Here is a 27,639-nt window from a genome sequence, read left to right as displayed (position 1 = left end):
GGGGAGGGGATAAGGCGGAAGATGGAAGGGGTATCAACTTGTCGGCCATCTTGTGTGGGACCACACTGTGGTGCGCTCTATAGACGACTTTAAGTACTAGTGTAGCGTCTGTAGCACGTGGTTTGTCGAATATACGCGGTCGCGGTACGCCAGAACCGTTTTGTGCCAGTACACGTGCGGTAACGTTGGTGAAACGTCGTGGCCTTCTGTTTTCTGCGCGTTGATACACATTAATTTGTAAAAATGCCAGTGTGTATTGTGGAAGGTTCTGTTCCATGCTAAAAATGTAGTACAGACGCTACACTAGTATTTAAAGTCTCCTATAGAGCGCACCACAGTGTGGTCCCATTCAAGATGGCCGCAGTTAACCATCCCTCCCCGCTCGCGACATGCCCCCTCTCATCCATAAACCTACTTTACGCTCAGTCCTTAGGTCCGTGCTTGCTTCCCGTGGCGGCCATAACGCTCCTAGGCAGTGTGGCCAGATTCATGTTGAAACCAACATCTTTTCCCCCTCCAGGCTCTCCACCTTATCCCCTTCCACTATCCTATTCCACCGTTCAGTCCCTACCGCGCACGCGCAACGTGTCTTCCAGTCGCCTCACTCTGCCTCACTCTATTCTCGTCGCGCAACGTGTCACATATTACTCTGGTCATCAGAGAGGGGGTACTTGTATTCCCCCCGATTCCTTTTCGATTACCCTTGTCTGGACACACTGCTCCTAGGCAGTGTTGTGAACTGGTACGGGAAAACTCGCGCATGCTCAGCGAATCTAGGAACGTATCTGCGTTCTACAGTCCGTAGCTTGTGGGGCAAGTTGTGGCGAACTGTTACTGTCGGGAAACCGGATGACGCACGACCACACGACGCACATATATCTCAATTTCTACCCGGCGCCCCAACTGTCTATTGGGCGACGGTGCCAACTCGCGTCTAGGTCGCGCTTTGATTGATCCGTGTTTTTCGTTAATAACTCCTAAACAAAGCCGCGGATAACATTTTTGCAAAGGGAAATGTTGCTTTAAATGATCTCAAGAACCTCCCACTTCTGGCTGTTGAAGGAATTTTGGGCACCCTGTATATCAGTGAGCACCATGCGCACTGCGCACACTCCAACGTCCCCCACTAAGACCGTAGACCGCGGTGCCCGTGCCGTAGACTGGTCCGATCATCAGAGAGAGGGCGCATCATCGCACCGTGATTTCCCTCATCTGGCGACACTGTCGCCAGATCGAAGGAATCGAGGGGAATACAGTTTAGCTCCTCTCTGATAACCAGACCAGTCTACGGCACGGGCACCGTGGTCTACGGTCTTATTGTTAGTGGGGGATATTGGAGTATGCTCATGGTGCTGGAATGAGATAGTGGAAGGGGATAGGAGTAGAGTAAAAACCGTCCAGTTTTGGTCGTTTCTGGCGACACTAGGCACACGTGGGGAGAACTGCAACAGGAGCCGCTCACGAGCCGCTCTGGGAGCTACCGGTTGTACATGCCTGCGTTACTGTTACATTTTTCTCCGTGTATTGTATTAACGTTTCATTACGCGTATCATGCACCTTACACCTTTGGATGATGAACGTACGTTCACAAAAACAGACTCTCCGATGCTCTAGGGAAAGGTATGCTCATGTCCTATCTCATAGCAATCATAACAGCTGTCGTTTCGTTCGCCGCCAATCTATACCGTGTAAGTGGGAATTGGGAATAATTACATTTCTGTATTGTAAAGAGAGATTTCTGACAGATTTTAATGCACAACAGACTTTCTTATCGGTCGTGCATATTGAGGCTACAGACCCGGAAGAAATCTTCGTCTGTATCTTGGTGACATCCATCCACATAATAATCATGTTTCTAAACAATTATAGCGGCCAGGCTGTGGTCAACACCAGTTCTCAAATTTTCTACGACACGTAAGTCTGAAATTTCCGAGTACAGTGCAGCCTTGATCTAAGAAAAAAAACCTGCGGTGATTGTCTTAGATCGAGGCTTGAAGATCGACAACAAGAGAATAACGAAATTGCGTTATTGAACGAAACAGATACAATTCAGCGTGGTATCGTATACCACCGAGCTCGCAAAAAATGTTGTTGCTCGTGTTGCTGAATAGTTTGAATGGAGTGCAGATTAGTTTTGCCGGTTTGTTCATTCCGAGTTACGAGGGCTTGTCAACGGTAATCCGACAGATTTCCATCGTTCTTGCAATCAATCGATCTTCCGAGTTAGAACACGAGTACATTTTTGTTTCAGATGTTGAGCTCATCCTTTTCCTATTTTACTGTTCTGTATTCGTTCCAGTAGAGCATTTCAGAAATAATGACAGTTATGTTAGTAGACGTCGTAGAGGATCAGCATTACATCCAGTATTACAAGTAACATACAGCACGATTCAAAATCGATGTCCGATTAATCGTGTCGCAATTGTAGGCATTATCCGTAGAATATTTTGCTCGCTTTCAAAGGTAGCTCTGAATGGACGTGTAAATTAATTGAATAATCCTTCTGTTATTTTTTTCTTTTTTTTTATAAAGTAACAAAAATAAGAATTTGAGTGTCAAGCTTGCAGATTTCTCGTTTCAGCATGAACTGCAGTCATGCGACCGTTTAAACGTAATCGGGCGACAGAGTGTGGAAGATGAAACGCATCGGCAAGCACTTGGACAATATTAATTGTAAAACAATGTTTAATCGAAGATCGTTGGAGACATGCATGATTATAGAATACATAACTAAGTAGCATCTATTCTGATTTATTTACCCACCAAGGAGGGATCACTGTACTGTTTAAATCAGGCAGTTTCAACCTATTCCCCTCCACCCTCCGAGAACTGCAATGTCCCCACCATCGAACCTCTTCCCACTTACTACGTACAGCCGTAGAGTTAGTGAGTTTGGCCCGCTGATGCCAGAATCGTGGTACAGTAATTCTTCAATCGGTGTCCAACAGCCATGTTCTGCACGGACTTCGGTGGTGTAGTAGACGCTATCTTTTTATGACTGCGTCTACCGCGCCGCGCCGACCGCGCCGAGACTTCAATCGACGAGCCGAACATAGAGAAGGACAGAATGAAATAGGATCGCGTGGCAGTGTCGCCAGATGAGGGGAGTCACGGTGAAATGATGTACCCCCTCTCTGATGACCAGGGTAATATGTGACACGTTGCGCGTGCGCGACGGGGATTTAGTGGGGCGAATGGAAGACACGTTGCGCATGCGCGATGGGGACGCAACAATGACATGACATTTCGCAGGTTTTAGGTTATTGCCGCGTAAAATTCACCCATTTACTTATTTCACATACTATGTAATTATTGATCCCTTTATGTCTATGTTGTGAGTTGTATTTCTTTAAAATGTAACGTTACAAATAAAACATAATTTGTCAATTTATCGTGTAGAAGAAAAATGAGTGAATTTATTATCCCAGTCTCTTTTATGCAACTATTTTTGAGGAGCGTATGAGGGTTAACAGTGTTAAAATATATTATGCTTTATTGATTTTACTGAAATGTAACTCAGTACTACATACATACAGATTTCAAGATTTTTTCAATTGCACATATAGTAAGCATTCATACTTCGCTTCACGACTGAAACTCCCACATGTTACAATTAATTTTATTTATAATAAAGAATATTTACAGTCTCTATTTAGAACGACCCACATGATTCATATGTACATAATAGGTACGATACGATACGCGGCAATAACCTAAAACCTGCGAAATGTCAGTCGTTGTTGCTTCTCCATCGCGCACGCGCAACGTATCACATATTACTCTGGTCATCAGAGAGGGGGTACCTTGTATTCCCCTCGAGTGACGGTTCGGTCACTTTCTGGCGACACTGTCGCGTGGCCGGAGCGTGTCGCCGTCGCCGACACAGTTTAAAGGCCCGCGCGTCATCACAACGTAACACCAATACTTAATCTTCTTCTTTTTTTAATATATAAAAATGGATGTTTGTATATATATGATTAATAGACTTCGAAACTGTTTGACTGATCAACATGAAACTTGGCACATATATGTATTTTTTCATATAGAAGGTTTTTACGCTATTCAATTTGTTGTAACTCGCCGCTGTAGATGGCGCTGCAATACATCAACTTCTATACCGTTGAACCTACCGCTATGAAAATTGATATGCATAGGTATTTCAGCACGAGGAATTTTTTTCGCGCTATCCACTTTGTTGTAACTCGCCATCATATTGACGACAAAACGGAATAATTATCTATACAAATAAAAATGTAAATGTGCGTTTGTTTGTAATCGGTCATCTCCGTAACGACTGAACGTGGAAAGCTGGGGTTTGAGCCATTAGACGCCGCGTTTCTTCGGGAAGGTTTATGCGAAAAAGTCCATTCGTTCAAGAGTTTTGACGACTTTTTGCACCGGTTACAACGCTAACTGCTTACTTCAAGTTATGTGAATGTGGCGCGTTTGCGAAAACACTGATGTATAATAACCGATATGGCTTCGTGTTGATTTCTATTATCACCAATGCGTCACGACGAGAATCACCTCAGTAGTATTCTGCTTCAAATTATATCGTGGAATATGTAAAAATAGAAAAATTGACCTATTCGGAGTGATTTGTTCTGTAAGTTTCTCATTGCATTGGAATTCAGCTGAGTAGATTCATCTGCGTTTGAATTGAAATATTTGGTTAGTATTTTTAAATTATTAAGTTATTTCTTTGTTTTTTAGTGCGTGTTTTTTCCTTATTTAATGTTTAGCAATTTTACATCTGTCAGGTAAAAGCATACTTTTAAAAAACACTGAGCCACAGCAACGCGTGGCGGGGGAAAACTAGTCTCCTTTATTTTTCATTATTTTTTTATGGAACTTTCACCAACATATTCGTGGCATTTTTCTAATACAAAATGATACCAAACACGATATAATGAAATTATATTTATTTATTATACTTTATTTAGTGGTTTAATCGACGATGAAAGTTTCGAACGCAACGAAGAAGAGCGTATTGGAAAGAAAGAGACGCGGACAGTCGCCGTCGCCGGCACAGTTCAAAGACCTGCGTTGTCGCTGTTCTTCGTTGCGTTCGAAACTTTCACCGTCGATTAAACCACTAAACACACTGAATAAGAATTATTTCACTAGCACGACTAACCCTTTGCACTCGAATGGCGACTCATAGGCGCCAGTAAAAAATGCCATATCATTGTTCAAAACAGTTTTAATATTATCAAATTCGTCTTTATTCTACAGGGTGACAAGAAATATAACCGAGTTAAACATTTCTTGTTATAATTCTGTCAAATCGACGAATTTTGAAAAACCAAATAATAACAACGATAACATAGACCGTTAGTATTCACATATTTAAGAGGTTCCGAAATGGCCACCCTTTGCGCAGATACAGAGGCTCAAACGTGTCTTGAAATTTTCGGCAATGGGCCGCAGCTCTTCTGGCGTCACTCGGTCCCACTCCCGGTACACAGATTTTTTCAATGGCTCCAAATTTTTATTTGGTCGAGCACAGGCCCTGGCCTCCAAAATCGACCACACGCTGGAGTTCATAGAGTTGAGATCCGGTGAGTACGGCGGCCATTCCACAGATCTGATGAAACCTGGAAAATGGGCTTTGCACCACTCCCGAGTCGTTTTCGCCCTGTGGGCCGGCGCGGAATCCTGCTGTAACGTCCATTCCGGATCGCCGAGGTGCTGTTGGGCCCACAGAAGTACAACGGCTTCGAGAATGTCCCGTTGATACACTTCTGGGTTGAGTTTGACCGCTTGATCCACGAAAACCGTAGCAAATCCCATTTTCCAGGTTTCATCACATCTGCGGAATGGCCGCCGTACTCACCGGATCTCAACTCTATAAACTCCAGCGTTTGGTCGATTTTGGTGGCCAGGGCCTGTGCTCAGCCCCATAAAAGTTTCGAGTCGCTCAAAAAATCTCTGGTCCGGGTGTGTGACCGAATGACACCAGAAGAGCAGCGGCCCACAGCCGAAAATTTCAAAACACGTTTGAGCCTCTGGATCGGCTCAAAGGAGGGCCACTTCGAAACTTCTTAAATATATGAATACCAAAGATCTATGTTATGGTTGTTATCATTTGGTTTTTCAAAATTCGTCGATTTGACAGAATTATAATAAGAAATGTTTAACTCGGTTATTTCTTGTCACCCTGTATAAATCGTAAAATGCTCAACTGTTGTATGAGAAAAAAGATTACATAGAATAAAAATGTTTCGGGTTGAAAGAGACGTCCAGATTTTCGTATTAAAATTGTTTCCAGTACAAGGGGTTAACAAATATGATAAAATAGAGAATTTTTGAATAAGTGGGCGGGTCAATGAAAAATTCGTCGGTTTTACTAGGCTGTGCCGCGTTGAGAATGACGTGTCACTTCACGAAATAAATTTGGGAAAACATTGCGAATTTATTACAAGTAAGTAGTATTAGTATTACTAACTTGAGGATTGTTTCGTTCGTCTTTCTCTCCCTCGCAGCTTCGTAATTCTCATTAAACTGTGTGTTCCGATAATTCTGTTTTGCGATAATTCCACGTTCTCCATATGTAAAATCGCACAGAGATTAGTGTCCGTCCGCAGAGCGTTGTGATTCGACGAATGTCTGCCTGGGGAATGAGAATTTTCAAACGTGTTAATCGTATCGATTTCGAACGGAAGTTGGATATCAGCGAAAGCTATAGACGTATTTCTTTCGTGAATAAACGCGAGAATGACATTGTGGGAGGAAGTAGTATATTGTTGATGCATAATTGAAGTGTTGAGGGAGAATACGAACGATTTTTCATGGAGACATTGTTCAGTATTCAGCGAGATGGACACGATTCGGAAAAACTGTCGTATTTATTATAGTATGTTGTATTACGCCGGACTCTGGCCGTACGACCACTCCATCCGAGCGAGAGTCCAGAGAGTTGTCTTCAACGTGCTCCTAATCAGTTGTATAGTGCTCCAGGTGATACCAATTCGACTGGCAGTGATACATTGCTGGGCATAAATCTATTGAAATTTTCCCAGAGATTTTCAGTTATTCTTTCTCACAGTATTCACTTATTTTTTGGTTCTTCTTATTCGTTTCTGTGCGCAGTTGCATATGAGAATGTCTCGGCAATTGGTGTGCAAAAGATTTTCCCGAGTGTCAAATGGACGGGTCCTTTGAATCAGCTTCATATTAAATAGACTTTCGGTTTATTCTCTTTTTTAAAAATTAAATCTTCCGCAGGTTCTCACGTTAAAAAACGTAGAACATTCAATGAAAAATGTAGTCACAATGTTGTCGTACACCTTTCTGATGCTGGTTTACTTTCTACGATATTCTGGCTTCATCGCCAATTTTGACCTAGTAAGTACGAAACCACACGACCATGATTGTAAACGTAATAACCACTAGACTGCGGACGTTCATGGACTTTTCAATGTTTCTAGACGAATTTTAAGAAAGCGGAATAAAACAGAATCTTGTTTTCTGTGGTGGTGGTAGTGTTTTTAGATCTGAAATATATTAAAATCGTACTAAATCCTGTCATATTTTATATCCTAGCATTTTTTGACAATTTTCCACAGCCATTATTGCATGAAGATCCGCAGTCTGATAATCACGATCTCACGATTTTCTTTCGTCCAGCTGAAATCTTTTCTGGAAGACATAGACAGGGACTACAAGAGGCTGAAGAACGAAACGGAAATAGAAATACTCTCGAGGCAGATCCAAAATTCGAACCGCCTCAGTTTCGTAGTTTGCGGTAAGGATTTATGGGTTTATTGTTTCCCTCGAATAAATATAGGTGTCGAAACACAGTTTCGAATTTCAATATTTTCTTTAATTCCTAATTTTAGGACAAGTGGTAATAGTGTTCCTCGTCTACATCGTGTTCCTACTGGTTCCCACGTTACTGCAGTCGAGCTATTATCAGCTGCATTACCTCCATTTCATCGGATATTTTTACAACGAGCATAGCAGAACGAATGATCTAGTATGCCTGCAGATTGTACTATCGGGCTTGATAGGAATATTGGCAATAGCGTCTACAGAAGCGACGTTCGGTGTCTACGGCTTCTACTTGTCTGCGTTATTCCAAATCGTCAGGTACGTTCGCAAGTGTTGACGAATCCAAGGAGTTGATACACTCGTTTGTACCCGTGTCTGTCCAACTCGCGAGCCACATTCGTTCTCCCACTTTTTTCGTCCGCCAAGGTGAGCGGTGACGTTCCCCCAGTACTCGATCCGGTCAACGGTCGTACCGCAGGAATTAAATAGTGGGGAGGGGACTGATGGTGGGAGACGTGTGGCTCGCGACGAAGAAGCTGGACAGGCCTGATGCATGTCGTCATCGAGTATGACCATATTTCTTCGTGCAGTTATAGAATACGAAAAGCAGTCGATGACTCGGCTATGTTGATCTCGCCAGGCTCCATAGATCTCCGTTCTGCCGTGATCATGCATCAGAGAGCTTTTAAGTTGGTACTTCAGTATGGAGATTACTGCTCCGATATTCTTGTTTTATCACTAGACTGCGGATGTTCATGCAAAAAATGCTAGGATATAAAATTCGACAGTAATGAGTACGATTTTAATGTACAGGGTGTCACAAAATTATATGTCGTGGACACCATAGCGCGATTCTACACCCCCGATTTAGTCGAAAATGACGTAAGAAACGCCCCGCAAAATTGACCTTAAACGTGAAGAACAAGGTAAAATACCAACATTTTTTTGTTTAAGGATTAAGATTTTTTAAATTTTTATAAAAAAATTTTCTTTCCAGGTATAAGATTTTAGATTTTAAAAGAAAATTTTGGTATAAAAATAAAAAAAATCTTAATCCTTAAAAAGAATGTTGGCTTTTTTACCTTGTTTTTCACGTTCATGTTCAATTTTGCGGGGGGTTTCTTACGTCATTCTCGACTAAATCGGGGGTGTAGAATCGCGCTATGGTGTCCACGACATATAATTTTGTGACACCCTGTACAGAAGTCTACAAAAATTGCAAATTGCACGAACAACCGCCGTCTGTTGGACATGTGTTGCGAATTTTTTTTCGATCGTGACAATGATATTGTATAAATTTTTAACGAAAGGCGTGCCGATTCCGTGGGCACCGATATGATGATTTCCTCTTTGTCGACGATCCTGGCGGCCGTCTTGTCATTCTCAGCGAATTTATACCATGTACGTATCGGTAGAATTCTGGGAGAACAATATGATTGAAGTTTTGATGATACAACAGGCGTTCCTGTCGATCACAGAGGAGAGTCCGATCGATGAGGTGATTCTGACGGTCGTAATGGTGATAGGGCACGTGCTGATTATATTCGTCGATAATTATTCGGGCCAGACTCTAATGAATAATAGTAACGAGGTTTTCAAGGAAACGTAAGTCCCCGTCTCTCTTCTGATTAGTTCCGAGTAGTTGAGAAATTCTATACTATTTTGAATGAGTGAGATAGATATTATAAAAATTGAAAGGTCAATATAGAAATTATGGTACGCAATACGGAAACGTATGTCGTAAGAGAAATAATACAATGAAGTTGTTGAATGAAACAGACATAATTCGTTGTGGTACTGTGTACCGCTCGAGTCCCAAAAAATGTTGCTATTCATATTGATGAAAAGCTCGACCGAAGTACAGTTCAACCTGGCTGGTTTGTTCGTCCCGTGTTACGAGGGCTTTGCCACGGTGAATTATTTATTTCCATCCTTTGTTAGCAACAGTTCTAACCTGCAACGATCTAGCAACAATCCGCAAACTTTTCTTCCAGATGATGAGCTCGTCATTCTCTTACTTCACTGTTCTGTATTCGGTCTAGTAGAATAATTATGGTTCCCATAGTAGTCGCCATAGAAGCCGAGCCATTCAGACGAGTCGGACGTTGCAAACAGTATACAGACATTGAACTTCGATTAGGCGTGTCGCGGTTTGACACGTTGGATACGCTTCGCGGGAGTAATCATGTTTTCCAAGGTAAACAGCAGGGGTGTGCGGGTACCCGAAATTTCGGGTATCCGGGATCCCGAAAGTTTACAAAGTTTGGGTACCCGAAATGGCAGTCAGGGTTACATACCATATTTTGCGGGTATCGGGCAACCGAGCCCCTTACCCTTGCGCCCCTCGCCCAGCTGCGCGGCAAGGCCCAAGCCCGAAACAAGGCGGGCTCAATCTCGGTTGCCCGATACCCGCCAAATGTGGTAAAGTTAAAGTTGGGGCAAGTCTGCGATCAAATCAGCGTTTGGTAAACGGTGATTACTACAAATCGGAATATTATTACTATTACAGTCGATGATTGGACATCTTAACCCTTAGCACTCCAATCTAGTGATTCGTATATTACACCAACAACTCCAGCACTATATGTAGTAGTAAGCAAAACAGCCGTGTCGTCGTAGCACCGACAGTGGTTTTAAAGTTCATATATATGTTCATATATATATGTGCCTTTCTCCTCTAAATTATGATGTATTTAGTATGTAATCCGGTAGATTTGTATCCGGGGCGGCTGCAAATCGAAGTTTCGATTCTGTTGGATCAATCAATGCTTGGTTAAAGTTGAGCAATCTGCAGTGTTTTTTACAGGCAAGGGCGCCGCCATTATGGTTACCGCGGGTACCCGGACTTTATAAACTTTGGGGGTCCCGACCCGAACCCGAACAAATTTCCTGACCCGACCCTAACCCGAAATTTCGGGTACTCGCACAACCCTAGTAAACAGTTAAGAACGACGCTGTTTCTCGAATTTTTAAGTACTCACGTTTTACGCAGCCGTTTATTGCGCCTCGTATATACGACTATCGTCCAGTAGCAAATGCACCAGAGGGTCGGACCCGAAGCTGAAGCGTCTCGGTAACCTGGAACAAACAGGAATTGTCCAGGATACGATTCAGCAAGTAACAATTCGTGAGAATGATTGTAGAGCATAGAAATGTGTGTATAAGAGGGAATAAAAGTTGACATTTCCATTCTATCATACTTTCTCGTTGTTCTTAACAAACTTCCATCATTGTTGCACCGGCGAACCAGCACAGATCTTTCGACAAATCTTAGAATTAGACGAACTGTTCAGAGAATCTTGTCGATCCTTCAGTTGTTGTTTCACATCTTCGTCACCGAGCAGTTGACTTTACATTCTCGCGTCGTTATGGTTGCGTTCATTCACTTGAACGGTTCGACAATGTCTACGTTGACGTCGGGAATTGCCACGGGGAATTTCCACAAAAGAGGAAGAAACAAAATAAAACGAAGGGAATATCGTCGTCGCTCGTGTTTCCAGAATATAAAGATTAAAATTGAATTGTAATATTCCTGCGGCTGTTGATGTAATAAATCGATCCCGAAGAACGGAAGGCAACAATTTCAACGAGTTACAGCCCTTCCCTATGGACAAGCCAGCCGATGGAAATTTCCAACGGAAACAGAGTAGCATGAATAAAATATGTCACCGAGCTGTGAACGGACGGCACTTGAAATCGTTTATGTAGGCATTCTTCGCCATCATACGAAATGGACGTGTTTCGAAGGAACTACAATACTTATTACCTCATGTTACGCTTCACAGGACTCTGGCCCTATGACGAGTCCATCTTTCCAAAGATTCAGAGAACCGTTTTCTCGATATTCACACTCTGCTGTATACTAATTCAGGTGATCAATATATTTATCGTATAATTAAACGTTATTTCGTTTCTGTGGGAAAAGCATCTAGCATGATTAAAACCCGAGTCATTATTTTCGTAGAATATATCGGAGGCTTGTGTCGAGTTTTAATTGGACGTTGTTGTGTTTAATTTATGTTTGTTGCGCACCGTGTTCAGTGCGAGACAATGAGATTTTCTGTGGAGGAGAGTGAGAGTGAGAGTGAGAGCGAGAGTGAGAGAGAGAGAGAGAGAGAGAGAGAGAGAGAGAGAGAGAACGAGAAAACAATTTCGATTGCCGGCTTCATTTCTTTTGCGGAATTAAAATTTTCAAGCATTATATTTATTCTAGGTGAGCACAATACGACAGGTAGAAATGTCGTTGAACAATATCCTCACATTATTATCGTACACTTGTCCCATGTTATTGTACTGGTTACGGTACCTCGGCTTTGCCACCGTTTTTCCACTAGTGAGTACGAAAAGTCGACTCTGTCGAATCGGTCCCGCTAAATGGAGAATTTAATCACACAATTCGTTGTTGCCTGTAAATTGCAAATCTAACTGTCGCAGGTGAAGACTATTGTACAGAGCATACAGGACAATTGTATCGCGATTCAGAACCCGGTAGAGGTGAGGATACTGGCCAAATATATTGAGAAAACGAGGCGCATCATTTTCATGTTTCTTGGTAAGAATTCAGTAGTATTTCTCGACCATTCAATTTTTACAAAAGACTCGATTCTGATAGCACTTTCATTCTTTCGAAGGCTAAACTTCCGAAGCTGTCCATGCTCAGAATTGAATAAAACTTTTAGAATAGGAAGGATTTTTTTTGGAGACCCGACAAAAAATTTTTTACCATTTTAATGTCACTCTCTACACATGGTATCATATCTGCATAACTAATTCGCGCACAAATTCCTAGCCAGACCTAGTAGTAGTAGTAGTAGTAGTAGTAACAGTTACTGCCTCAAGGCACACCGAATCTTTCATCACCAGTATCACAACTGGCGCTGCCGGCACTCGGCCCTTTTTAGCGGGTTGGAGTTATCCACGTTTTTCTGCCGTCCCCTCTGTTTTATTCGGCCCGGGCCAATTTCAGAGTCGTCGACTTACTAGACGGGTCGGTCATTATTGATGAGAGACGGGTCATGCTACCTAATTTGTCAGTTTTTGAGCTGTTTTACGGCTCGGTATGAACGTCGGGCCCCCTCACCTTCAGACCTGCAGGGTGTCTCGCCTGCCCTTTCCGACTCCCCCCACTTCACCATATTTTCATGTCGAATGTGTCAAGTTTTGAAGCCCGTCCCTACTCTGTTTCCGGGTAGTCCAAAAACCTGCCCACACCCTCCCCTAGGGCTAATCCCTCCGCCTGTGCTGTGAGTCTATTGGGAGTACAAATGCAGAGGACCGCGTATTATTTGACCATTGGGAAGAAGTTACTGCTACTTCGGATCCAATCCGACTTCATCGAAATCACGGCTGGGCCGAGATATCAATTCCATTCGGTCTTCACCTGCCGAACCTACTTCGCGATGGGGTTGAGAAGGAAGGGTTCACCAACTTCACCGAAATCTGTCTCCTGAGAGATTTTGATATCAGGTTCATCGAGATCTTCCTTCTTGGGTGGGCTTGACACATCCTAGAAAATATGGCTGATTGTTTGGATGTGACCATCATCCTCGATTCTGGTCGGTGTTCAGCTATTAGCTCCGTCCACCCGGCCTTTCCCTTAAAAGTTTATTAATTCCGTTTGCGTTTCTTGATTCCATTTTTAGTAGGGTCCGTGCCCAGTTTCCACAGTGGTACCATTTGTTCGCTGACCACCCCCTTTTCCTTACTCTATCCCCCAAACAGGGGAGATAGAGCAGCGGCGGGTACCCTTATGAGGCGGGATGGCCAACTTGGGCTTCCAACTAGCCAGACCTAACCCTGATCTATTCCTAAAAAAATTTCCCATGGTCAATCATTAAACTAACTCCACTTCCAAATTAACAACAACTTCGGTTGTCTAGCCAAATCTAACTCGTCAAACTAATGTAATTTCCGCTTCCTCTTAAAATAAACTTTTCGGGTCATCCACAGTCGTTAGCCGTTTCTTCTCAGAAATACTGGGTGGGTGTGTGTGATGTCGTCCAGACCTAACACAGGCCTTACTTTTTTAATTTATTGCGGCGGTGGGGAAAAATGCATTGACGCACTAGCTCCACCCCTAAAAATGACCGTCGGGGAGGAGTGTGGGCCTCGCTTGCGCACTACCCACTAAAAAACCCCACCGCACAGGGGACTTGCAACCCCGTCTCCTCCTTTCGCCCAGCGGAAATAGTCGTAGGGTCCCGCTATCCGCATGATCGTCAACGACTATATGGACGCATCATCACCTAGGCAATCCTTCACTGTGGATTTACTCCATTCCGATAGACCTAACCCAGCCCTAACCTAACTTAACCCTACAAAAAATTTGTGTGACTTTAAAATGGTAAACATTTTTTTTCGAGACGCCAAAAATCCTTCTGACAATCATCATTTTAGTTAAAATGGAATCTATTTCCAAAATTTTCATCCAACTCTGAGCAGGGACGTCTTTGGAAGTTCAACCCTTTCGAACACGCGATTGAGAGAAACAATGCCAGGAGTACGCTTTTGTAATTATCGTTTAAATTGATTTTGCCACTTCTTGGTTAAATGAGCCATGATTTCGAATTATAGGTTTGTCGATTGTGGGAATGTCTTTCATAGCGCTTAGGGTACTAACCCCGACTATACGCCGATCAAAATATCAATTATATTCCCTTCGATTCTACGGGTTCTTTTACTCGGAGCAAAGCAAGCTGGCTGACTGGGCGAGCCTACATGTGACACTGACAAGCGCAATTGGTTTATTAACAATTGCGTGCACGGAAGGTTTCCTCGCGGTGTTTTCATTATATTTGTGCGGTCTGTTCGAAATTGTCGGGTACGTTCGAAGGAATTAGAGAAGTATGCATGCAAATAATGACCGCAACACGATATCCAGTACTGTTATACTTCCACTAGCAGTTTATTACGTTGGTACCTGCTTCTTCGTTGTTTCAGTTCATGCTTCATGAACGAAACTAAACACAGTAACAATAACAGTAATAAAAATAATGAGGAACATCAAGTTTTTAGTATAGCACTTCATAGAATCCTTCTGCTCGGAAGTGCATTATACAGGGTGTCCCAAAAATCTTTTACTTCCTTGGGATGATTCCTGAGATCATCCGGAGTAACTTTTTCCTTTGCGGAAATCTTCTCCGAGGCTTCGTTTAGGAGTTATTCGCGAAAAACACGGACCAATTGAAGCGCGACTGGGCGTTGGCCGGGGCGGAGTCTGTTTGTAGTAGCCGCGCTGTGATTGGTCCGTGTTTTTCGTTGATAACTTCTTAACGAGGCCTCGGAGAAGATTTTCGTAAAGGAAAAAGTTACTTCAAATGACCTCTGGAATCAGCACCTTCAAGTACAACATTTCTGGGACACTCTTTTATGAATCACGTGGTTTCAATGATACAAAATTCATTGAACAGTAATTTACACAGCTGGTAATCATCTGTCGTAAAGCTTGAGCGGCTCAACTGATAGAAGTACAAGAGTCTCGAGCCCCTAACGTCTTGCTTATCGAATGTCGAGTAGCTTCTGCAGTTAGGGTTGCCGACGGACATAGATATCGATGTGTACTGTAAATCCTCTATAGTCGCAAAAGCCTCGGGGAGGTTCGTTTGCAAAGTTCGTTGACGAACACTATTTTTTTTTGAGCTTCAAAGATCGAGCTGAACGTAGAAAAGGACAGCTATGTAAAGAGAGACTGCGCGCGGAACTTTCATCGTCGATTGAACCACTAAATATAGTTGAAATTATATCGTGTTTGGTCTTATTTTAATAAGAAAAATGCCAGAAATATATTGGTGAAAGTATCGTAAAAAAATAAGAAGTAATAAAAAAATTGTTGTATTGGTATTACATTTGTGAGGACGCGCGGGCTTTTAAATTAGTGGTGGCTCACGCACCGATATTCCCGAGCCGAAATGAGATAACTACAATGGAGGGGATTTATTTTCCATTCATCGTGTACGACCTTCTTGCGACTATTAGAGGATTTACAGTATTTTCTCGGTCCAGTTATAGGATACGACAGGCAGTCGACAACGCGGCTAAGTCGATCGCATCGCAAGAGATAGACATTGGCCCCGCGATGGAGGTGCACCAAACAGCTTTTAAGTTGGTACTTTTACGTAGATATTACCGCAGCATTATTTATCGCATATCAAATGACTGTCTTATGATCTTCTGACCAAAGACTCGCACAATCCGCAGAGAAGAGCATGATGCTCTCGTACTTGTTAGCGATCGTGGTGGTTATTATCTCGTTCGCTGTGAACTTGTATCGCGTGAGTATCGCCAGCAATTCGAGTCGAACAGAATCCTGTACAATTCTCGCTTCAGGCTTCTCTGTTGATGTTGGAGATGAACCAACTGGACGAAACGATCATGTCTTTCCTGGTGGTCATGACGCATCTCGTTGTCATGTTCCTAAATAATTACAGCGGCCAGCAGCTCGCCAACATTAGCGTCAATGTCTTCAATGAAACGTGAGTCTAGATCTCCATTAGATAGATGTTCTCCATTGAAATCGAACGATCAGAAAATAACGAAACAGATACAACTCGATGTGGTACTGCATACCACCGAAATCCCAGAAACTGTTACTGCTCGTATTGATGAAAACCTCGAACGAACTGAAGTTCAATCTTGCTGGGTTATTCAGTCCGTGTTACGAGGGCTTTACGATGGTAATTATTATGTTTATAGTTTATATTAGGTTGGAACGAAAGTTTTCTCGTAGCGTAGTGTTTTAAATCAAAATTCAGAGACAAAAATTAAGATATTTATTCATAGATTTACAGGGTGACAAGAATTTACACGCTCGGCTTCGATCCGCGATTCTCGCGCTTCATTTCGACCGTGATCACTCATCGTTCATTTCTTTTCCTTGTATATCTTGTCATTGATTAAATATATTCTGTTTTTGTTAACCACATATTGTCACACCTTTTCGTCTACTACCTTTCCAATGTCCATAGCTAGAGTTTACAACAGACAGAATTATAATAAGAAATGATTAACTCCGTTATTTCTTGTCACCCTGTATTAAATAACATGATAAGTCACCTAAAAAAATGGCAAAAAGTAATAGAAGAGAATGGAAAATATGTTATTGAACAAATCTGTGTGTAAATATCCTAATTTTTTTTTTGTTACCGAGTCCTAAACGTAACAGGAACATTAATTTGATTTAGACTTTGTGCGGCTCCTATTGTAATAAGTGCTGTATTAAAGATATCTTTGGCGACTGTAAAGATGTGTTGTTGGAAAGGAAAAGGAAGGGAGCGGTTGAGGACGGTATTTTATACATATAGGGATTGATGACGGATCAGGTAGTAGCGAGAAAGGTCTTTGACTATCTGTCCATCTTGTGGCGAGTGTAGGAGGTTACCCGCCACACATCTCTATACAATAGTTTCTTATCAATTAATTGTTATTGCTTCAATAAGTGTCAGATAAGAGATCTGGAACCATTCGTTTTTACCGGTGGTGGTACGTTTAGTGTTAATTTAAAAACGCTACGGACTTTCGTTCCAACGCAATACTTAGCAATACTCCTCAGTGGACTAGTTTCAGGCTGAACAAGTGCCTGTTTCAGATGATGAGCTCGTCCTTCTCGTACTTCACTGTTCTATATTCTGTATAAAGGACAGTAAGTCCTCTACTTACGCGGTTCATTCGTTACAGCGCTTTCCGGGTGAGTCGAATAGTGCCTTTGTATACAATATGTACTGTATGTATGATTTAAGTGTAAAATTCTAATAAACCAACCACGTTGATGGAGAATTTATCACTCATTAATAGCCGATACAGAGAGGAAAGCAATGTTCGCCTACTAGGAGCTTTGTCTGTAATGTATCACGTTCGTTCAGATCTAAGAATCCGCGTAAGTCGGTGGACTTACTGTACTGCACAATCAGTAGAACCGTGGATCAAGTAATTTTTCATAAGAGCCAACTTTGAGTGACGTGACTTCACAAACTACAAGATTTCTACAATGTCCACGCGGACATTGAGAATTGTCAGTGCAGAGTGCAATTCTACTAATTCTCTACGCAAAAAAGAGAAGGAACAGAGGAGAACGAAGGGAATATCGTCGTCGCTCGTGTTTCCAGAATATAAAGATTAAAATTCAATTTTAATATTCCTGCGGTTGCTGATGTAATGAATCGATCCCGAAGAACGGAAGACAACAATTTCAACGAAGTACGGCCCTTCCCTACGGACAAGCCAGCCGATGGAAATTCCCAACGGAAACAGAGTAGCATGAATAAAATATGGCGCCGAGCTGTGAACGGACGACACTTGAAATCTTCTATGCAGACATTCTTCGCCATCACACGAAATGGACGCGTTTCAAAGGAACTATAACACTTATTACCTCGTGCTACGTATCACTGGACTCTGGCCCTTCGACGAGTCCATCTTTCCGAAGATTCAGAGAATCGTCTTCTCGGTATTCACGCTCTGTTGTGTACTGATACAGGTGATCAATATATTTATCGTATAATTAAACGTTCTTTTATTTCGGTGGCTGGATGGTTCCGTTTCATTGTCTCCGTAGAACATATCCGGAGGCTTGTGTCGAGTTTTAATCGGACATTTTTGTGTTTCACTTGTGTTCATCGTGTGCCGTGTGCATTGCGAGGCAACGATGCCCCTAAAATGATTATTAGGTCCTCGGTTTTCACAAAATACGCTACGTCAATTCCGATCGACTTTTTCATTTCTCTCGCTCCTTTTTCTCACGTTCGACACGAACGGGAACTTACTGAAAAATGGAACGCTATTCTCTCCAGGTGAGTACGCTACATCATGTAAAAATGACGTTGGGCAATATACTCACGATGTTATCGTACACCTGTCCGATGTTATTGTACTTTTTACGGTACCTCGGTTTCGCCGCCAATTTCGCACTAGTAAGTACAGAGTCTCGCTTGCGCAAATGAATTTGTAGCTTGCCGATCACAAGCCTGATTATCACGATGTGGCTGTAGGTGAAAAATTTCCTGCAAGACCTACAGAATGACTGTACCGCGATTCAGAGCCCAGCCGAGCGGAAAATATTAACGAAACATATGGAGAAAACGAGGCGCATTTTTCTGCTCTTTCTCGGTGAGAATAATAATTAACACTAAATCTACCAAGTGTTAAAGGTACTGGCGAATATTGCCTTGTAAAAATGGCAACTCTTTTGTGGAGATTGTTTATAATTTTCAATAGAATAGATGCTTGGACAGGAGAAATCATTCCATTATTTCCCGTAAATGAATTTTCATAATTTCAGTATGTAAGTGGAAAATATAAAACCGGTCACTTGACCGTGGTAGGTTTAGTGTTAACACATATCACGAAGCAATTGAAGTTTGGCCAACTAATTCCATCGGAATATACTTACATGTTCTTTTTAACTGAAGGATAATCACGGATTCCAGGTGTGTCAATTTTGGGCATCGCCTTCGTGACTGTTAGGATAGTTACTCCCACGATACTGCGCTCAAAATACCAACTGTACTCCCTTCGATCCTTCGGATTCTTCTACTCTGAGCGAAGCAGACAGACCGACTGGGCGAGCATACATCTGACAGTGACGACCGTAATCGGTTTATTAACGGTCGCGTGCACGGAAGGGTCGCTGGCAGTGTTTTCATTGTACCTGTGCGGATTGTTCGAAATTGTTGGGTACGGTATAAAATTCTATCGATCGATTGGACGACGTATCGATATACAGGGTGACAAGAAATAACGGAGTTAAACATTTCTTATTATAATTCTGTCAGATCGACGAATTTTGAAAACCAAATGATAACAACCATAACATAGATCTTTGGTATTCATATATTTAAGAAGTTTCGAAGTGGCCACCCTTTGAGCCGATTCAGAGGCCCAAACGTGTATTGAAATTTTCGGCTATGGGCCGCAGCTCTTCTGGCGTCATTCGGTCCTACACCCGGCGCAGAGATTTTTTCAGCGACTCGAAACTTCTATGGGGCTGAGCACAGGCCCTGGCCTCCAAAATCGACGAAACACTGGAGTTCATAGAGTTGAGATCCGGTGAGTACGGCGGCCATTCCGCAGATGTGATGAAACCTGGAAAATGGGATTTGCTACGGTTTTCGTGGATCACGGGGTCAAAATCAACCAAGAAGTGTATCGACGGGACATTCTCGAAGCAATCGTACTTCTGTAGGCCCAACAGCACCTCGGCGATCTGGAATGGACGTTACAGCAGGATTCTGCGCCGGCCTACAGGGCGAAAACGACTCAGGAGTGGTGCAAAGCCCATTTTCCAGGTTTCATCACATCTGTGGAATGGCCGCCGTACTCACCGAATCTCAACCCGATGGACTACAGCGTGTGGTCGACTTTGGAGGCCAGGGCCTATGCTCGGCCCCATAAAAATTTGGTGTCATTGAAAAAATCTCTGTACCAGGAGTGGGACCGAATGAGGCCAGAAGAGCTGCGGCCCATTGCCGAAAATTTCAAGACACGTTTGAGCCTCTGTATCGGCGCAAAGGCTGCCCATTTCGAAACTTCTTGAATATATGAATACTAAAGGTCCATGTTATGGTTGTTATTATTCGGTTTTTCAAAATTCGTCAATTTGACAGAATTATAATAAGAAATTTTATTTCTTGTCACCCTGTATTGGGTTCGCAAGAAAGCAATTTCGGTATTTCAAGTTGAAATAAAACCGAATTTCTTTGTTCAAAAGATGAACTTTAATCAATAATATATTTTCTCATTTATTCTTTTTGGCGAAAGATCATCGAACAAAAGGGAATATATATCTTATTCATTAAAGTACATTGCTCGAATAAAAAAATTGGGCTCCGGCTCACCTTAAAATACCGAAATTACTTTCATTGCCAACCCATTACTGTTCTTGGTCCAGTTATCGATTGCGAGGAGCGATCGACAACACTCACTTGATCACCTCAAAGGAGCTAGACATCGGCCCCGCGATGGAGATGCACCAAAGAGCTTTGAAGTTGGTACCTTTATTATCATTACTGCAGCATTGTTTATCGTCTATCAAATCACTGTTTTATTTCGTGTGCTATTCATCTCGCGACCGTGAACGTGAACTCCTGACCAAAGACTCGCTCAATCTGTAGGAAACGGCATGCTGGTCTCGTATTTATTAGCGATCATGGTGGTTATTGTCTCGTTCTCCGTGAATATGTATCGTGTGAGTATCGCCAGCGATTCAAGTAACGGGGGGAACTCTGTACAATTCTCGCTTTGCGACAGGCGTCTCTGTTGATGATGGAGAGGAAGCAACTGGATGAGATACTTTTTGTGATCCTGATAGTCCTGACGCATCTCGTTATCATGTTCCTAAATAATTACAGCGGCCAGCAGCTCTCCAATATTAGCGTCAATGTCTTCAACGAAACGTAAGTCCAGATCTCTATTAGGCATTCTCGTACAACAGCGTCGGTCAAACTTTCGCTTGAAACTTTTATCATTTTTCTCCGTCGAGTTGTAAATCTTCATAGATGTCGCGAAATTCGGCTAAACTTCCGAAGACGTCTCAGAATTGAATAAAATCTTGAGAACAGGTTCCTTTTTGACTAAAATGATGATCGTCAGAAGGATTTTTGGCGACTCAAAAAAATTCTTTACCATTTTGTCACTCTCTACCTTAGCGAGAAAGTCGTAGGCGGTCCACACGGTTTCCAAACTAATTCAATTGATTCGTTTCGCGCACAAATTCCTAGCCAGACCTAGTAGTAGTAGTAGTAGTAGTAGTAGTAGTAACAGTTACAGTCGCTTCCTCAATATAATTGAAAGCTATTATATTCTTGAAAATGTAGCAATTGAATTTTATTTTCAAATCGAGCACGAACTTATGATATAATAATAGGTCTGAGAAGAAGTATAATAATAGATCTAGAAAGTCTGCAGTCCACGAAAATAATGAAATTGTTGAACTAAACAGATACAACTCGATGTGGTACACCATGCCCCCGAAGTCGCAGAAACTATTGTTGCTCGTATTGATGAAGAGCGCGACTGAAGTGCAATTTAACCTAGCCGGTTTGTTCAAGCCGTGCTACGAAGGATTCACAACGGTAATTGAATCGAGTTCTCGTTCTCTTCGTTCGACAAGTCTCGGACTGAACGAACGTCTGTTTCAGATGATGAGCTCGTCGTTTTCGTACTTCACTGTTCTCTATTCGGTCTAGCTGAATATTTAGAAACGATGGTCTTGATAGTAGTCGCCAGCGAGGCTTAGCATTCAAAGACGTGGTTCTCGAAGGTAATGTGTACATAATTTCTTTCTTCAGCAATTTATATGATAATTATTAGCCTTCGATTACTCGAATTCCACTCTCCACATAACCGGATACGTGTGTGGAACTTTACATCACTCCAACATAAAGGAATGTTTACTCAATGAAAGAACTACTTTAACGCAAAATAAATATTTGCTGATGCGGTCGACACCTTTGTTTACGCTTGAAACACTAAATTTCAGGTCTTTAGATTGTAAAACGTTAATGTGCCGATTGTTTAATCTTCAAACCGGCGTTCCTTTGATCGAAATTTCAAATCGGAGAACAAAAATAGTCCGCCGTTGCTAGATTCGTTGAATGGAGCGGTTAATTAGCGCGTTCGAACCCGATGACGCAACCGTTGCGTCATCTGCCATTTAGCGGCCGAAAGCACGATGACACAACTGTGCCATAAGGCCTCTGAACGAATATTGAATCATTATTATTGCAATGAAATAGCAAAAGAAGTTGTGTAGATACAACTCTGTGAAGTCTTAGTCTAGAAAAAGGGAACTGCACGACCTAAGAAAAACAAGTATAGTAAATCCTCTATACAAGGTGTGCCAAAATTCCTTCAACAGCCGGAAATGGGAGGTTCCTGACGTCATTTGAAGCAACATTTCCCTTAGCAAAAATGTTATGCGCGGCTTTGTTTAGGAGTTATTAACGCAAAACACGGACCAATCAGAGCGCGTCCTAGACGCGAGTTGACACAGTCGGCCAATAGACAGTTGGCGCGCCGCACAGTGTCACGAAACGCCTGTTTTTTGGACAAAATTCAATAACTTTTGTTCTGTTTATGATAGAGACATGAAACAAAGTGGGTTTTTCCATTTATATTGAAAGCAATCTGAACATAATATTATTATAAATATAGTAATTTATTGAAACATTGTAAAACGATATTTATAAACAAAATTTTGTTTTATTGCTGGTTTTCAGTAGATGAATTCTCAGTTCAGTTCTTCTGAAACTGAAACTTCGTTTTAAACTCTTATAACATTCGCCTCCTCGACGCACATGTACACTCTTTCTCTACTATGCCTGCCGCAACTAACTAAAAGTAGGACTATTCGCTCTGGTCTAAACATTCTTTAATCATAATTCGCTTTTATAAACAAATGTGCAGTCATGCTTAATCAAAGCTTACGAGTACATAGTATTTACAATTTTTATCATTATTAATATCATATCATTATTCAACATATCATTATTAATATATAAGCTATCAGAATTCGTAAATACCCTCATTTTACTGAGGGAAAATTTACACACTTTAACTCTCTAGGAGAAAATGTGAAACGTGTTTTTAAAATATATAAAAAGTAGATTAACTTTTTTAATACCTTTTTTTAATAACTTTTTTTTATAAACAACTACCGGCGAGTAAAACATTTACAGCATTATTCGGAGTGATGACCTGGACAACATATTAAAAAATCAGCGAGATCGGAGGGTGTTACCTTCTTGTCAATAATTGTCAATGATTACTAGGACATTAATTTTTATTTATTTAATCGTATCTGTAATGTATGTAATATCAAAATTCTTTTATTTATTTCAATAACCGTAGTCGGATCTCATATTTCTACAAGTGGATATCCGCGTATTCGGCTGCTGACCAGTTCTTGCTACATATTTTGTTAAAAAACTCTGTTTATGGCAAGACTTCGCAATTAAAATTTATATAATATCAAAATATACTATCTTACTAATACAACACAAAAAAATCTCCGGGCTGTTTTGGGGTGTTTTTTTTAATCCTCTTCTAAAGATTAGGGGAACCAATAAAACTTAATGGTTTCATTTCAGATTAATTATTAAACAACGCGTAAGTATTACAAAATTTTTGGAGATGAATTATAATTAGCCAACCCTTAGCCATCATTTTCTAAAAAGATTATTTCTTACAAACGTCTTTTGTTCATAACACAACGTAAACAAGTTACGCTATGAATTCATGTACTATTTCATCTTCCAAATTTTCGCTTACCGATTCGCTTGTAATTAATTTCCTACTGAATTTTTTGAATTTTTTTTCAAAAAATGCTTTATTTGGACATTTTGACATAGTATAAACATTAGGAGTGCGCGGGTTCCCGCATATACGGGTTCGGGTCGAGCCGGAGAAAGTCGAGCGAGCTCGAGCGAGTACTCGAGACATCTGAATGTTCGAGTAGCTTGATCGCATCGAGTAGCTTGATCGCATCGGGTAGCTTGATCGCATCGGGTAGCTTGATCGCGTCGGATGCTTGATCGTCACGGATAGCCGGAGACATTCGGATTACATTATTACATAGATTAGCCAAACTCGGACGCGATCTTTTTATACTCGTGATTAAATTTGATTTCGGTTTCGGCTATGATTCTGATGATTTCGATGATTTTTTATAATGTTATACAAATCAACATTTTGAACAAATAATTACAAAAATTTGTATTATTATGTATTATGAAAGTATTATCTATTATTATTCTTTATTTGAACAATTTTTTAAATAAGTAATCTTTTATAATATTTTTAAATAAGTAATCTTTTATAATATTTTTACAAGAACGGTAACTGTCGAATGATTTTAATGGCTTTGTTCACGCGACAGAAACGTGCAATTTCCGCACGTCGTTTATTTTAGCCTTTCCTTTGTTTTGACGGTTAAAACGACTTTGTTGCATTTCAGATTATTGAGATACAGCTAATGTCCGATACTAGGTGCTGTCCGGGGCTAGGGGAACTCCCCCTATATAAATATATATATATTACAGATATTTATTTATTTAAATAATCGTTTTGACAATAAATTCTTATTGAAACAATAATTCAAATAATGTAAAATAAACAAGTTTCTATACATTATAAAAATTTATTTATTTAAAAATTGTTTAAATAAATAATAATAAATAGCTATATAAATAATAAGTATACAAACGGATTTGTATACATTATATTTTGCAGCATAAACATTTATTTAAATAATTGTTTAAATAATAAATACGTATTTAAATAATGAGTATATAAATAAAATTGTAAATATTACAAAAGATTACTTATTTAAAAAATTGTTCAAATAAAGAATAATAATAGATAATAGTTTAATAATACATAATAATACAAATTTTTGTAATTATTTGTTCAAAATGTTGATTTGTATAACATTATAAAAAATCATCGAAATCATCAGAACCATAGCCGAAACCGAAATCCACAACCGAAATATATATGTATATATTGTATATTTCGTCTTATAAAACCGAGTACATAATTTAGGACCGCATTAGTGCGAATTACGAATCGTATGTTTAATCACGAGTATAAAAAGATCGCGTCCGAGTTTGGCTAATCTATGTAATAATGTAATCCGAATGTCTCCGGCTATCCGTGACGATCAAGCATCCGACGCGATCAAGCTACCCGATGCGATCAAGCTACCCGATGCGATCAAGCTACCCGATGCGATCAAGCTACCCGATGCGATCAAGCTACCCGATGCGATCAAGCTACTCGAACATTCAGATGTCTCGAGTACTCGCTCGAGCTCGACGAGCTTCCCGTAAATTTCGGGAACCCGCGCACTCCTAATAAACATAGTTTTCAATCGATATGAAGTAGTGACTTTTCCGATTTTTGTCAATGGCTCGTAACACTGTGCGTCGTTCCAATTCGCGTCTAGGACGCGCTCTGATTGGTCCGTGTTTTTCGTTAATAACTCCTAAACAAAGCCGCGGATAACATTTTTTAAAAATGTTTTTTAAAATGTAAAGAAAAATATAACTTCAAATGATCTCAGGAACCTCCCATTTCCGGCTGTTGAAGGAGGTTTGGGACACACTGTAGACGCGACAGCCTCGAGGGGATTTGGTCGCATATATCGTATAGGGCAGCTATTTTTTATCTCCAAAGACCGAGCCGAACGTGGGGAAGGACAGGGCGTATAAAGAGAGACCACGTGCGGGCCTTTGGCCTTTCTTTTCTATACGCTGTCCTTCCTTGCGCCGGAAACGTTCATCGTCAATTAAACCACTAAATACAGTTGAAATTATATCGTGTTTGGTATCATTTTGCATTACAAAAATGTCACGAATATGTTGGTGAAAGTTCCATAAAAAAATAATGAAAAATAAAGCAGATTAAATATTGGTGTTACATTGTGATGACGCACGGGCGTTTGAACTGTGCCGGCGACTGCGACTCTCCGCGTCGCGTTAGTAGTGGTTCACGCCGATATATAAGTTGGGGGGGGGGGATATTCTTGGACGCATCTATCGTATAGAAATTGTTGTGTCTATAGAACTGTATCCTCACCACCGCGGACCCGAGGAATTTTCTTAGATCGAGGCTTCACTGTAGTTGCACTTACATGTACACGAACATGAACATGATTGTGTAGTAAGGAGTCGTTGTTATTTACAGCCACAAGATGAGGAATATTATATGTTCAACGAATGGCACACAGCGAGGACTTAATCTTCCGAGGAACAGTGATACACGTACAATAAACTTTGCGGATCGATTTATAACGATGTCGTGCGATCGGTAGTGATTGTAGAGTTGTGACTGAATTGCAGACTCGTGTGAAATTTATCATACTTCATCCTTATCTAATAGACGCAATCCCAAAAGACTGTACAAATGATTTCGATAAGTTGCAAATATGATAATTGTATTCACAAAATCGTCTGATATTTTTTGCCTACTGATCCAGAGTTTGAAACATCATTTTCAGAAGAAAATGTGTACGTACCTGTCGTATTGCAGGGGCGAATCCCGCTAGAATGATTTCGTAGTCATACTCGCCTTGCAGAGCCGAAGCACGTCTGCCTCGACTACGCCGGCTCTGTAAATTGCACAGTAACGTATTCTACGCTTTTTTCTTCAGCGGGACGAGAGGAAATAGAGCAATTGTCATTGAAACATTTCTCATTCTCATTTAATTGATCGTAAGTCTCCTGGCGGAAATTACCGATGAATTCTGTTGGGGCGACAGAACAATCAATATAATAGCGAGATGGGATGAATAATATATATCGCCGAGGTGTTGTCGAACGTTTTCGCACGGCGTACACTCCACGCGCAGTCACTGTAGACCCGCGATCGAGAAAAATGGCCGAGATCGAGAAAGAGTACAAGACCTATTGCTTCTTGCTTCGACTGATGGCTCTGTGGCCATTCGAGAACTCTCCAGGCGCGAAAATTCGGAGAATATTGGTGCCTATGATTCCATTGATCAGCATTATAATTCAGGTAATTAACTGCAACATTCTCAGGGGCTGTGTACTCTGTTTTATTTTCACGAATTTTTTTTAGCAGAACTGTCGAATATTTTCTTTCAAAATTTTTACACACGTATTCGTGGCCATTCGAAGTACACGTGCGCTTTTTTCCAAGTAGAAACAGTGAAAATTACACGAGATATGAATTTTCGTATAGTCACCGAGCAACTTCTTTTCAGATCTCACTGATCCCCTCGGAGGTCACGTTCAAGAACATGCTTATGGTACTGACGTTCGGTTTACCAATGTTCTTGTTCTTTTGCCGATACATCGGCATAATCTATACGTTTCCAACTGTAAGTGAGAAACGAGGAAGTCGCTTATGAATCAC

General features: G+C 41.1%; 2 protein-coding genes across 3 annotated transcripts in view; both read left to right on the top strand.

The window, feature by feature from the left end:
• The window catches only part of Alpha-man-ia (alpha-Mannosidase class I a), a 679,808-nt gene that overhangs the window by 504,672 nt on the left and 147,497 nt on the right, over positions 1–27,639 (top strand). The window lies entirely within an intron of this gene.
• LOC143212641 (uncharacterized) lies at positions 5,560–8,552 on the top strand. The gene is made up of 3 exons (XM_076431614.1): positions 5,560–7,747; positions 7,842–8,091; positions 8,364–8,552. Exons 1-3 carry the CDS (start codon positions 7,579–7,581, stop codon positions 8,542–8,544), a joined length of 600 nt encoding a protein of 199 aa, XP_076287729.1. The 5' UTR covers positions 5,560–7,578; the 3' UTR covers positions 8,545–8,552.

The sequence above is a fragment of the Lasioglossum baleicum genome, chromosome 10, assembly GCF_051020765.1.
Source record: "Lasioglossum baleicum chromosome 10, iyLasBale1, whole genome shotgun sequence".
Taxonomy (NCBI): Eukaryota; Metazoa; Arthropoda; class Insecta; order Hymenoptera; family Halictidae; genus Lasioglossum; species Lasioglossum baleicum.
Note: the sequence above shows the minus strand (reverse complement) of the source record. Positions and strands in the feature narration are given on the sequence as shown.